We start from the raw sequence: 14,095 nt of genomic DNA, 5'->3' as shown, positions 1-14,095 counted from the left end.
TGTTTTGGGAGACTTGGGGCTTCTCTGATCAAGAACTCATAGGGGAGGGTATCCCATACAGCTGACTCTGGCATTTTCATTTAATAACCTATTGTTTCTGGCAGGAGCATTATCCATTCATGGTGGGTACCTGTATTCAAACTTTTACTTTTTAGGTTATAATTTCTAATAAGTTTATTAAATAAATAGTAGGTTTCCATACGACTTTTTCATATATCCATAGTTTTGTCTACCTATTTGTCCTTTCCCCTCCTCGTCCAGACTTTTAACATGGAAATTTTATACTTAAATTTTTTTAATGCATATAGTAATAGCCATTATTAGTAAAATTGACCTCTAATCATCTTAAGAACCTGGTGAAAAATAACTATGCAGTACCTTGGGCAATTGAAATGATATTAAAAAAGACAAAGAAAAATGATATAAAAAGCAAAGAAAAGTTTGGTTGGAGGTTCTTCAGATGAAACAATTAAAATGTTTTAAAATTACAGAAATGATCTCTGCTCATAGAACACAGAGTAAGCGTGCGCTGTCCGTCTGGCTCCAGTGCCACAGACCATGTGTTTACGTGATCCAGGACACATGCAGAATCACACTGCCCATCCATACCTAAACCTCAGGTTGTCCCTCGCATTCCAGTGTGCACACCTAGCCACTCCTTAGTGTAACTTTCATCCCTGGTTTCTTTCCTAGGCCAAGTCACCCAAGGAAGCTGAAGCAGACCTGAGCTTTGAGTCTTTCCATTCCACTCAGACTGACCTGGCCCCCTCCCTGGGCAAGTCTAGTGACACCCCTTCCGCAGATGCCAAATCATCGCCGTCTGTCGAACATACGGATGTCAGAATCCAGCAGCTCCAAGATAGTCTGCAAGCTTTGCAGAAGCAATTGGAGAGCTCTGAAGCGGAGAAGCAGCAGCTCCGGGTCGAACTCCAGTCCCAGAGGACAGACCTGAGGTGCCTGAACAGCGCAGAGATTTCAGAGAACGGCTCTGACCTCAGCCAGAAACTCAAAGACACTCAGAGCAAGTACGAGGAGGCCATGAAAGAAGTCCTGAGTGCACAGAAGCAGATGAAACTGGGCCTCCTCGCCCATGAGAGCGCAGATGGCTATTTGCAACTCCGAGAGCCAGGGGTGGCTGATGGCGAAGTTGGCATTCTAAAGCAGAACCTGCAGAATGCGCTGGAAGAAAGTGAAAGGAATAAAGAGAGGGTGAGAGAGTTAGAAACAAAACTGGCAGAGAAAGAGAAGGCTGGGGCCGCTAAGCCACCTGCAGAAGAATGTGAAGAAGTGAAAAGCTCATACTGCGCTGTCATCGAGAATATGAATAAGGAGAAGGCGTTTTTGTTTGAGAAGTACCAGCAGGCCCAAGAAGAAATCATGAAACTAAAAGATACACTAAAAAGTCAGATGCTGCAGGAAGCCCCTGATGACGCTGGGGACATGAAAGAGGCCATGAACAGAATGATAGATGAACTCAATAAACAGGTGAGCGAGCTGTCGCAGCTGTACAAAGAAGCCCAGGCAGAGCTGGAGGATTATAGGAAGAGGAAATCTCTAGAAGATGCAGCTGAATATATCCACAAAGCGGAGCATGAGAGGCTGATGCATGAGAAAAACCTGTCCAGGGCGAAAGCGGAAGAAGCACTGTCCGAAATGAAGTCGCAGTATTCCAAGGTGTTGCACGAGTTGACGCAGCTCAAACAGCTGGTAGATGCACACAAGGAGAACTCTGTGTCCATCACAGAGCATTTGCAGGTGATAACCACGCTGCGGACAGCGGCCAAAGAGATGGAAGAGAGAATAAGCAACCTCAAAGAGCACCTTGCGAGCAAGGAAGCCGAAGTCACAAAGCTGGAGAAGCAGCTCCTTGAAGAGAAAGCTGCCGTGACAGATGCAATGGTCCCCAAGGCTTCCTATGAGAAGCTCCAGGCATCCTTAGAGAGTGAAGTCAATGCGTTAGCAACAAAATTAAAGGATTCGGTGAAAGAGAAAGAGAAAGCCCACTCGGAGGTCGCCCAGGTTCGAAGTGAGGTCTCACAGGTGAAGAGGGAAAAGGAAAACATCCAGACCCTCTTGAAATCCAAAGAACAGGAAGTGACTGAGCTCCTGCAGAAATTCCAGCGTGCTCAGGAGGAACTGGAAGGGATGAAAAGATGTTCTGAGACCTCTTCAAAGCTGGAGGAGGATAAGGATGAAAAGGTTGGTGAACGCTCCTCGCTACTGGGTTTCTGGCACTGAGTCCTCACAAGGCCCTCCCGATTTTCCTGTGCTAAACCTTTACGGAACGTATTGGTCGCAACCTGCGTGAATACTCAGAGGCTCTGGGTCTGTCTGTCGCCATCACCAAAACCACGTTCATAGCAGGGAGAGCCAAGTATGGTGATAGACACCCGTAATCCCAGCCCTTGAAGGTTACCCTGGGCTGTATAGTAAGACTTGTCTTTTAAGTAAAAAGGATTTTGGCTATTGTTTTAAAGACTGATCTGAAAACACAACAGTATAGGTGCACTCATACACACAAATTAGAAACATCAATAGTTTAACACAAGCTTTGCTAGTGTCTTCGGGTTGCTACTGCTGTGATCCTTCTCGGAACGCCCCACAGACTTGCCTGATCCTATGGAGGCATTTTCTCAGCTGACTCTAGCCTGTGTCAAGTTGACAGAGAGCTAGCCAGCACAGCTAGTATGAGGGATCCAGGACAAGTGTGACGGGTCTCCGCACCACCCGAATCACCGCAAACGCTGGTTTTCAGAGGTATGCCGATATAGAGTGATCGGTTGTAGGGAGCCAGCAATTTAGAGGTGCTTCTGGGTGTGAAACAAAGGATGGAAGGAAGCAAAAAGAAGTGAGCTCAGGATCGTTCTGTACCTGGATTTTCTCCCTTATGCTCTGAATGGTGTTAGAACCCTGTTCGTTTTTCACCCGGTACTGCTGGGGCGACGTGAGTAATTGTGTTCACTTTAAAGCGAGATGTCCAGAGGACTTAGGGCTCCTTGGACTGACTGACTGTCCATTCCGAGGGGAAAGTCTGGCTCTACTGACAAGGGGTGAGGTGTCCTCAGAGCTTTAAGGAGCAGTCTGGGAGTTAAGCCCTCTTGAGTATTTGACTTTGTAGGTGATGAAGAATCCTTTGTGGGTTCAGAATGAGCGAAAGTTCCCTGTGTCACAAGACAGATTGGCAGATCTGTATTTGAACAAAAAAACTGTATTTTTGCTGCACCCCTTTTAAAGTAAGGAAAGAATGTTGGTGTTGTAGTTTTTCCTACCCTCGTACACTTAAAACACAATGGGCCTTATCTGGATGGCACAGCCGCCAAGGTCTTAAGTAGTTTGTCTGAATTTGTTATACTTTATTTTATGGATTTCCTTTTAGAAATTAAAAAAAAAAACAACTTGGACGAGTGATTCAAAGAAATGACTAATGTTGGAGGCCTAGAAATCTCTAGAATCTCGCTTCTGCAGACAGATTATTAGCCTACTAATTTCATTCTTCTTTCTCCCTAGATAAATGAGATGTCGAAGGAAGTCGTGAAGTTGAAGGAGGCCCTCAACAGCCTCTCGCAGCTCTCCTACTCCACAAGCTCCTCCAAGAGGCAGAGCCAGCAGCTGGAGGTGCTTCAGCAGCAGGTCAAACTGCTACAGAACCAGCTAACGGTGAGCGTGCTTCTCTTCTCGGCCTGCCGTGCCTGGAGAGTGAGCAGAAGTGTAGAAGGAGCAGTGGGCCGCTTCCCGCCGCCCGCCTCCCAGCTAGCTTTACTCCTGAAATAATTACACGGAAACTGTATTTATTTAAGCACTGCCTGGCCCCTTATCTGTAGCCTCTTTTTGGCTAACTTTTACGTATTGATCTAACCCATTTTTAATAATGTATGTAGCACCATGAGGTGGTGGCTTACCAGGAGGATTTTAACCTGTGTCTGTCTCAGAGAAGAGAGTCATGGCAACTACCTCATTGTCTTCTTCCCAGCATTCTGGTCTGTCTACTCCACCTATCTAAGCTGCTGTCCTATCAAAAGCCAAGGCAGTTTCTTTATTAACCAATGAAAGTAACACATAGACAGTTAACCCTCCTCCATCACAGAAGAGATAGTCCAGAGAGCAGTGGACTCCAGACTCTACCAGTAGAGTCGTTGCAGTGGGATGGGGAGATGCATCTGTCACTGAGAAGGGAAAGTCAGGAGAGCGACAGATACTCACAGTCCCTCATCCACTGCTTTGTCACTCCAATATTTCTGTGATGGTCATGCCTCAGCTCTGGCAGTGCTGAGTGCATCTTGTCATTAGGGGGTCAGGATCTTAGGTAGTTGTGCATCTACATATTTGAAGTTGCTTCTTGGTTTTTCTGCTTATTTTACTACCCAGAAGGCCCACTCACATTTTTGTTTCCTTTGGCTATTTCCACAAATTCCAGCCTTGTTTATAGACAAAGTAGTTGTAGAGATGAGAATGCTGAGAATCAGTTCCACTGGACCACCATCAGAGCACAGCAGGGCTGCTCCTTCATGGGACTGAAGGGAACATCCATCTCCTTATCTGCCAGCTTCTAGATGCCCCCTGCCTTCTAGGGATCATTTTACCTTGCCCAGCTTCAGAGTCCATCACCTGACCTTCTGCTTTTATTCTGTTACCTCTTTCCACCTCTGGTTTCCTTGCTCCTCTCTTAGGAGACCTGTCATTACATTTGCAGGCTACTCAGATTATCCATAATAATCCCTCTCCACCTCTGAATCCTTAATGATTTCTGCAAGATCCTTTTTTTTTACCACTTAAGGATGTGTCACTTAGATGGTTTGGCCCTTTTAACCTTGGCAACAACTTTTCCAAAGGAGTGATGGGATGGGCTCTGGATTGCAGCGGAGTTCTAGTGAAGTGAGTAAGCAAATAGGTGTCCAGTAGGGCTGAGCTATCACTTCGGGGGTCAGGCAGAACCCAACTTGCTTGCTAGAGAGAGGAGTGTGGTGAGAGGACGTGCTTTCTGTCCAGAGTCAGAGATGGGAGTGATAGACAGGACTAGGACCATGGAAGTGAGCAGCAACATGGCAGGGCACGTTAGGAAGCTGATGAAGATTTGAGAGACTGGGCTGTTATATGGATCCTTCCCTCAGATATTAAAGAAAACTAAGGGATGGCAGAGGAGGAATGGAAAGGAAGCCACTGGTGAAGAATTACGCAGAGCAGATGCGGTGGCACATACTTGTAATCCTAGCATCCTAGCACTCAGGAGGCTCAGGCAGGAGATCACCGTGAAAGTGAAGCCAGCCTGGGATGCGTAGTGAGTCCAGGCTAGACTGAGCTACATGGGAAGACTGTCTCAAACCAGCCTTGTAGCGTGAACATCAAGGCTTCAGACGTGGCACCGGGAAAGCTCGCTCGGATGCTGACACTGGTGAGGAGAGGAGAAAGGGTATTGATAAGAATGTGTAGGTTTGTTTAGGTAATTCATATTTTATGGTTTTCATTTGCTTAATAAAGAGATGGGCCTCATTCTCTTCGATTAGGTGGGAGGTGGACGAGGACCGTAGTAACAGTCTCTGGGGGAAACTGTAGTTCTAACTTCGCAAGGAGCGATGGACGCAGCAGCCGCAGTCGTGAAGACCCTTGGGACTGAGACTGTTCCTTGATTGTGTCCTTGGTACAGATAACTAAATAGCTGAACCCCATGGGACTACACAGCGTTATCTGTGTACAGTGCATCTTTTAAAAATGAATAGATTTTATCTTCAACTAAGTGAACGACGACTTAGTAATTATAAATTTGCAAATTAAACACAAATAAACAACTTAGAATCTCTTAAAATGAAGTTTACCCCTAACTCAATAATGCTGAAATACTTTCATTTTGCCTTTCATCTATTTTCTTACAGCATTCACTTACAGTGACTCTCTCTCTCTCTCTCTCTGTGTCTCTCCTCGTGTGTGTGTATGTGTGTGTGTGTGTGTGTGTGTGTTAAACTGGGAGGCGTACTAAGATGAGATCTCTAGAATAGTGACAAGCATTTAGAAACACAAACCAGTGAATTTAACAACCCTAGAAACTTTCTGAGCTAACATACGAATGCAGATGTGTACCACCAGAGTGGTACACCTGAGTGACAGCTTTTCATACTTCATATTTGCATCTTCAAAGACCCCCCCCACCAAGCCCATTAGTAATGTCAGGTTGTCTCTTTCAGGAATGTAAGAAACAACACCAGGAGGTCATATCGGTTTATAGAATGCATCTTCTGTATGCTGTTCAGGTATGGTAACACCAGCGGCATCCTAAAGAAATGTGTCAGCCTAGCCAAGCAATGTCACACACCTGTCATCCCTGAAATTGAGAGGTAAAGGCAGGAGGACCAGGAGTTCATTGCCATCCTTTGCTACGTCGTGAGTTTGAGACCAGCCTGAGTTACATGCAGCCCTGTCTCAATAGTAACAGTAGTAAATGGGGCAGCAGATGTTGCACAGAGTGCCGCCGTCAGACTAGCAGAATGGACTAGAATTAGAGGAGTCTCCTTTTTGAGAAACCTCCAATGCCTTTCGCGTAAGATTTTGTGTCAAGCCTATGCCTTGCCTACTGGTGGTGGGTTTATTATTTACTGAGGGGGAATTATCACTCTGAAAGATGTATCTGTCTTTCCCTATCAGGAAGACCCAGGCTTTATTTAATAAGGATACCAATATATTCAGATACCCCTCAGCCCTGCCTTGCCCTATGATTGCTTCTGGCTAGCTGGGCTCACGCTCCTAAGACCGCAGTTACCCTTTACTGAGGATTTTGGTAGATTTAGTCATCTCCCAAAGGAGAAGCAGGGAACTCTCTTTGATTCAACTCCTCATGGAAATGCGAGAACTGGTAGCACTGATATTCTTCTGAACACTATGGGGAGCACGGAAAAGGCTGAGTCTCAGCCATCTCGCTCCCCAGGGGAGAAGGTGCCAAGATGTAATGAAGTTCTAATGTGTATCTTCTGTATGAATTTTCTAGGGCCAAATGGATGAAGATGTCCAGAGAGTCCTGAAGCAAATACTCACCATGTGTAAAACCCAGTCCCAGAAGAAGTAAAACGGACGCGTTGGCAGGACTCCGCCCCTTTTGTCGCCTGTTTTTGTGTTAGGTCTAGAGTTGTCGCCGACCACTGCCATTGTTCTCATCCATGGTGTGCACTGGGACCTAGTGCAGCTTCTTTTCCAGAGGTTTCTGGGGACTAGCCCCAGGAGAAGATGCTATCCTCAGAACTGCTTGGGTACTTCAGACCAGCAGAGGTGAAGGTCCCTGTCATCTCTTCAGACTCTACAGCTGGGATCAGCTCTGCCCCAAACTCTACCCTACCTTCCTTGGTACCTGGCTATCTGAGTGATGTCCCTGAGATACGGTGCATAGTCCTTGCTCTCTGCCTTTGGGCTGTGCCACGGGGGAGCATCTTTGCCCTCCCTTCCCCGACCGCGATTTGATTTCTAACCAAATTAGAATAACATTAAAAGTGAGTAATAAGTGATAAAAAAGATCCTTTATCCTGTGGATTTAAAAACGCAGATTTCATCTTTCTCCCCCCAGCTGCCTTACATGTCTTTGCCCTCTTTGTAGGTCTCACAGTTTGGTGAGTACCGCTAACTGAAATACAAGTTTCAATCCAAGGGTGAACGGTCCTTTTAAAGGTTTCTAAGTAAATCAACATATTGCAAATTTCCTATGCAAACTTGACTCCTGCTATTATCCACGAAGCTCAGGAAATCCAAATATTTGTGTTTCAGCAAAGGACAGTAAACCATGTGTTTACAGCCAAAAGAAATGCCTCATGGTTCTTAACCTCAACTTTTTTAAAAGGTTTTTTTTTCTCTATGATATTTTTATTGGCGTTTAAAGATGTTTTCATAGCTAAACCCCAAAGTAAGTGGGATTAGATTAGATTAAGAATATTTTTAGGTAACCATGCTTAAGATTTCTTAAAAATGTAACTTTTTCCTCAAAATTTTTCAGCTATAGCAGAGGGTCAGTTATATATTCCCAACTCAATATGAGCTGCCAACAGTACCCCTAGAATTTTCTAGTCTACTTATGAAGTCCTTCTTTTGCCAGTTGACTATCTGTAAACACCCCAAACTCTAGCGCCCATAAATGATTCCTGGAAGGACTGTTAGTTCCAGCCAGTGTCTCCATGTTAAAAGTAAATGCCCGGCATGGGAACAAGGTGCATAGCAAAAGTCTTGGGGGAAAATAGATCTGTTGACTTTCAGGTGAAACTAACATTTGACTTGCTTGCGGCTTCTCTTATGGCCCCGATCATGAGGGAGATAAGTGGGATGCGGAACTTTTAGTACGTTAGTTACTGAGGGTGGAGGCCCACTCTGACAGGTTCAGTGGACTGCGGGGCTGCCCAGGCTCTGAGGCGCATGGCTGAACTGCCTGTGTTCATCTGTTTTAGGTAAAGACCAAAGCCAGCCAAACAAAAGTGGCTTCAGGTTGGTGGTGGTCCTCTTCTTAAGTTGTCTAATTACACTTCAGCATTTCTCAAAAATGCTCCAAAGAAATGTGAACGGATTTGTCTCAGAACTTAAGAAATTACAAAGCCACCCCTCCTTGTGCCCACCCCCCACAGGAATGCTGCAGAATGTAAAACTTGAGACCTTTTGCAGGATGCCTGACAGCGCGTAGCCTTTTCCTTGTTTCAGGATGCATATTTATTACAGGTATTCTGGTTAAATATTGAAAAGATATATGCTGTAGTTTAGCGTTTTTATCTTTGTAATTTTCAGAAATTATTGCAGAAAATAAACTTGGTTCATTTTTTCATCCCTTTTGTTGATTTGTGGTGTATTTGTGAGCAGATCTGTACCTTCAGTCGATTGGTTTAATAGCGCTTCGGTGTGATGGTTTTATATCCCGCTCCATCCTTGACCAGTGGGAGCTGTCCCCACCATACCACATAAGATGACATCATCCTGCCTACAGGCTCTTGGGTTCATTCTGAACTCTGTTCCATTCAGGCCAGTTTTAGGCATTTTATGTCATATTTCTTTAATTCAAAAGTACTTGTTATATATACAAACCTATACTGGATTTTTCCTTGCTTCTATCTCCTTTATTTTTTTTAAGTTTTTTAAAAAGTAAATACATCCTCCTATTTTATTAATAAGAATAATTCAATCCTAGGGGATGGGGAGACTGTTTTGGTGGTCGGGAAGTGGAGGCAGAAGAATCAGTAGTTCAAGGAATAACTTCTTGGGTTGCATAAGGAGAGATTCTGTCTCTAGAAGCAAAGAAAACAAAGACAAAATCAAACCTCTTGGACCTTAAAATCAAAATATTAAATCAAGGAGAAATAATTCAGCAGTGCAACTCCTTAAGTAGTGGCGTTATTCACCATACTATAACATCATCAATTCCCTCCACTCATAGCTGGAGTCTTCCTTCTCTGCCCCAGCTGTTAATGATGCGATATGTTATACATTGAAACTTGATTTCCAGAGAAGCATGTGTGTGATACTCAGTTTGCTTACTTGAACCTTTAATGTTCCCCTCCCTCCACCACCACTATCCCCCAAAAAAGTAAAAAAAAAAAAAAAAAGAAAGAAAGAAAGAAAGAAAAGAAAAGAAAGAAAAGGTAAAGGCAATTGGAGTTATTTCTATTTTAGGTTATCAAGTACATGCTCCCCAAGAGAACAATTGACGTCACTGGAACCATTCCACCAACTCAGACGATGATGTCATGTGGACAGATTACTGGGCAGGGGATATATCCCTCCGTGGTTAGGTGTCAAGCTATAACGAGGATAATTAAGTAAACTAAAAACAGACCTTTCCCTTCTGGCTCCCAGCCCTTAGCTAACCTCTCCAGAAATCGCAACTATTAAATGGGCGACCTGAGACAGTCTTGTGTAGGAATGTATTTTAATATGGAGATTCTTTTTAACTGCAGGACAGTATTTCCTAGTGCTGTGATTTAGTTAACTGCAGGCTCGATGATGAGTCTTTCATCTGCAAACACCTTGTGGCTGCAAAAATGGGCTAACAGCTATCCTATGCATTCGCAAGTGAGGACTTTGCAGGTAATTTTCAAAGTGACCATTTTTACTCTACCTTCCCATTATGAGTCAGGCAATATGGAGAACAGAGTATTGTTGACATCATCATATTAGTGAGAAAGAATAGTCTTATCCTTCGTAGTGGATGAATCATAGAATATTTGTTCTTCTATAAACTGTTAAGACAGGCTCCAGAGCCCTCAATAACTCAATCCGCTCGTCCTAAGATAAACATGAGATACACTGTGGGGAGAACCTCCCCAAGCATGTTGAAGCACAGCTTTTTGCACTGTGACAGCTCTGGAGTGTTGGGTGCTGACAGCAGCAGAAACGCTGCCCACCAGTGATGGAGGTGATGCTTTTTGATCAAAGTTAAAAAGTCGACTGCAAGAGAAAGAGCCAGAAAGGGCAGCAGACTCGGGAAGAAGTGGGAGATTTCCGCCAGCAGTTCAGGGCTGAGATCTGTTGATCATTACAGGAGGGCATGGGAGACTGGAGAAATCAAAGAACAAAATGAGCTCTCGTGAAGGCCACCACAAATAGTCTTTGAAAACAAATAAGGAATGAGTTCCGGCCTATGGAGAGGTTTCCAGAAGGACTTATGTCCCAAGAGATGGAGTGAATAAGAATGAAGAGAATCCTTCACTTTTATTACAAGCCAGGCCCTAAAAGAGGAAGAAAACACAGTTAAGAGTATACTATCTACCAGATTGTACAGGATGTGTGGGGAAGAGAAAAGGAAAGGCCATAGCCTTTTTACAGGTAGTAAGGGCTCCCTGTGTGTTACCTCTAGAAGTTTTGGAAGCTGTGCATTTAAGTCATGTCAAACACTCTGGTAGGAAGAGTATCTTTTCTCCTCCAAGAGGTCTATTTAAACAAACAAACTTTGGAACCTGTGGTGGTTTGAAAGAAAATGGCTCCCATAGGGAGTGGCACTATTAGGAGGTGTGGCTTTTTTGGAGTAGGTGTGGCCTTATTGGAGTCAATGTGTCACTAAAGTAAATGTGAACTTTGAGGACTCCTATGCTCAAACTATGCCCCATGTGGCACACAGTTCACTTCCTGTTGCCTGTGGATCAGGAGGTAGGACTCTCAGCTACCTCTATACATGCTGCCCTGCTTCCTGTCATGATGATAATGGACTAAACCTCTGATTGTAATCCAGGTCCAACAAATGAGTTCCTTTAAAAGAGTTGCTGTCGTCGTGGTGTCTGTTCACAGCAATAGAAACCCTACCTAAGACAGAACCTTTATGAAGAAGTTTTTCTATACAGGGAAGAGGATCATTTAAATGGCTTATTAGTTAACCTTAAGATTGTCCTGGACGATCATTAGGATGGGCCTACTCTAACTCCAGAACTCCTAGAAGTATTTTGATAGAATTTATCTATTTGTGTTTGAGTATGTGCACATACATATATGTGTGAGCCTGTGTGCCACGGTGCAGCGTGTGGAAGCCAGTGAACAATTTGTGTTCTCTGGATTCTGTTCTCTCCTTTGATCATGTGGGTCCTTAGGAATAACTCAGGCCGTCAGGTTTGGCAGCTGGCACCTTTACCCTCTGAGCTACATCATGCCAGCTCATCAGGCATCCTTTAAAGTGGAGGAAAGAACAAGAATTCAAGGGAACTTTGAATGCACTGCCTCAATAGCTTTGAAAGCAGAAGAGAAAAAAAAATAGCTAAAATGGCTGTCTTCTGTGCATTCCTGCCCAGTAACACAAATTTTGGTCTCCAAAATTGTAGGTGTATTTTTTTTTAAGCCAATAAGTTTGTTACAGAAATGACAGGGAACGGATAACAGTCCTTATACTTGACTGCATATATTAAATACTATTGATAACATACTGTTCACAAGGGTCATCATCATCAGACCCAGAACACCAGGACAGCTGAAGTGCAGAGTACTTCTGGAACGGGCTGGACTGCCTAGCCAAGGATCATTGCCAAAAACACCCACAGAAGGAGGAGTTTTAAAAACTATCAGGCTCCTGGGAACGCTTTCTTTTCTTTCTTTCACGGGATTTATCCTCTCATCCTTCATATTTGAGAAGTAATGTCTTTGTGAGACTGGCACCACAGGACCATTCACAGGAGCAAGGCATCAATCACTCCAGAGTGGCCCTGGAGAGCCCGCCTTGTGCCCTCTTGTGGAGCCAGAAGCGTCCTGTGTTGCCATGGCTCGCTGGAGTCCTTGCTAAGCCGGCGTCCGTCCCCATGGCAACGCATTGTCTCCAAGTTCAGAAGCCTAGCTTCGGTGTTTCAGGACAGGGCCCTGGCCAGGAGGCTGACCCGAGGCAGCAGAGGTCCTAACTGCCCAGCCCAGCCGGGTGAGGGATCCGGGAAGGCGTTTATGGGTCAGGGAACCAAAGGTGGCTCACCTTTTAGTGCAGAACACCTGAACCGGCGGGGAAGATGGGGCTTTAGTTAGTACTCAGGAGAGTCCATGTTTAGGAAGCAACAGTAGAAAAACTGAGGAGAAACAGCAAGAGATTTGTTCTAGAGGGGGGCCTCAGGGCCGGGTCCTAATCCAGGGTCCTGTGTAACTAACTATATGGAAACCGTGTGAAGGACTGCCTAGGAAGGCAGGTTAATCCTTCTGCCCATCCCGTGTTTGTATAACTTGTGTTTGGAGCCTGGGTGAAGGAAAGCTGCCACAGTAATCTTCAGGGAGCGCCTAGGAGGTTGTCAACGTTTAGTGGAGTGTGTGTGCATTCAAGGGTTAAGGATAGTCTTTAGAAATGCATTTTACAAGTCATTATTAACTCTTCTCCCATCCCGTGCAGTTCACTTTTGTCAACAGCTAACAGCAGCCTAAGCAGGCACAAGAGTTTTAGCCTTTTAACTAGAACTTTCTATTAAATAGTGGCGTGGTTCCTGGAAAAGAGAAGATTAACTAAAACACTTCAGGTTATACGGAAAACTGATTGCTTTGTGGTTCTGCTTTCCCTCAGCGCTGCCAAAGAGTATTTGAGTTGAACAGGTCACCATTGTTCAGATGACCCAGTAAATGTAAAAGATGTGCCCTTTAGGAAATACTTCAAAGGAACTTTGGAGACGTAATATAGAGTAGACAACAGAAAAAAAGAAATTCAGCTCTGAAAAACACCTCCAATGTCATCATCTTAGGAATTTCTCAACATGGGTCTGCATAGTCTACTTGTAGATTTGTATTTAGCAGTTTTCATTTATAAAGTTAGTAATATCCAGCAGAAGGAAAACAGAACAAATGTCTAAGCCCTTTCCCCCAAAACTGACCACACTTGTGATTCTTGGTAGGAAAATGCAAGCCAACCCCATCCGCATTCCATCCGTTAGCAATGACACCGACTGGGACTTCTGCTTCCACCTGTAAGTACCACAGGCCTTGCCAGGATTCTCACTCGCCACTTTCAGAGAAGTCTGGGTGAAAAGCTATACATGCACTTTCCATAAAGGAGAAAGGCCCCCAGCTGGGCTGTCTATGTTAATAGGATTATGGAATAACATCCATTGGTGTCTACAACTTCTGAAAGATGGACGGCAATTGTATTTCCCTAACTTATGAAGATGTTCACGTTTATAAAAATAAAGCAGCATTAAACAACTCCAGTAAATCCGGTGAGAAAAGCATGACAAAATTAGAGTAAGATTTCACGAAATAAAGAGACAGTGGATACACAAAAGCATTTTTAGATTTATTTATATGATCTTAAATTTCAAATGGGGAAGGGGTTTTATGGGCCAGACATGTGTGGAAGCCAGAAGAGGGTGTTGGGTCCCCCAGTGCTGCAGGGAGTTAGCTGTAAACAACCTGACCTGAGTGTTGGGAACTGAGCTGTGTTTGGGAAGAGTAGTAAGTGCTCCTAACAACTGAGACGTCTCTCCAGGCCTAATAAAACTTTTACATTCTAATAATCAATTCTTATTGAGCAGATTCTGTGTGCCTGTCCTTTCACGACTCTGTAAGGATGAGCTGTCTGGACCATCATTACAGCATTGTATAAATGGTAATTATAAATCAAAGAGAAAGGCTAGGCAGTTTGCCCAAAGTTGCACAGCTAATTAGTGGTATTTAATCCAGGTCGTCCACTTTCGACAATTAG

The 14,095-nt window shown here is 44.2% G+C and overlaps 2 protein-coding genes across 4 annotated transcripts in view; both read left to right on the top strand.

Moving 5' to 3' along the window:
* Rai14 (retinoic acid induced 14) overlaps positions 1-8,779 on the top strand; it is a 138,007-nt gene extending 129,228 nt beyond the window's left edge. For both annotated transcript variants that reach the window (XM_048429517.3, XM_048429507.3), the window contains 4 exons: positions 694-2,199; positions 3,508-3,657; positions 6,177-6,242; positions 6,974-8,779. In XM_048429517.3, the coding sequence (XP_048285474.3) occupies positions 694-2,199; positions 3,508-3,657; positions 6,177-6,242; positions 6,974-7,051 (1,800 nt within the window). In that variant the 3' untranslated portion in view covers positions 7,052-8,779. The remainder of the gene's footprint in view (positions 1-693; positions 2,200-3,507; positions 3,658-6,176; positions 6,243-6,973) is intronic.
* Positions 8,780-12,248: 3,469 nt separating this feature from the next.
* Positions 12,249-14,095, top strand: part of Ttc23l (tetratricopeptide repeat domain 23 like) — a 61,650-nt gene continuing 59,803 nt past the window's right edge. For both annotated transcript variants that reach the window (XM_048429496.3, XM_087896948.1), the window contains exons 1-2: positions 12,249-12,340; positions 13,290-13,361. In XM_048429496.3, the coding sequence (XP_048285453.2) occupies positions 13,294-13,361 (68 nt within the window). In that variant the 5' untranslated portion in view covers positions 12,249-12,340; positions 13,290-13,293. The remainder of the gene's footprint in view (positions 12,341-13,289; positions 13,362-14,095) is intronic.

The sequence above is a fragment of the Myodes glareolus genome, chromosome 15 (genome assembly GCF_982192425.1).
Source record: "Myodes glareolus chromosome 15, mMyoGla1.1, whole genome shotgun sequence".
NCBI lineage: Eukaryota > Metazoa > Chordata > Mammalia > Rodentia > Cricetidae > Myodes > Myodes glareolus.
The sequence above is the reverse complement of the archived record's forward strand: the minus strand, read 5'-3'. Positions and strand labels throughout refer to the sequence as shown.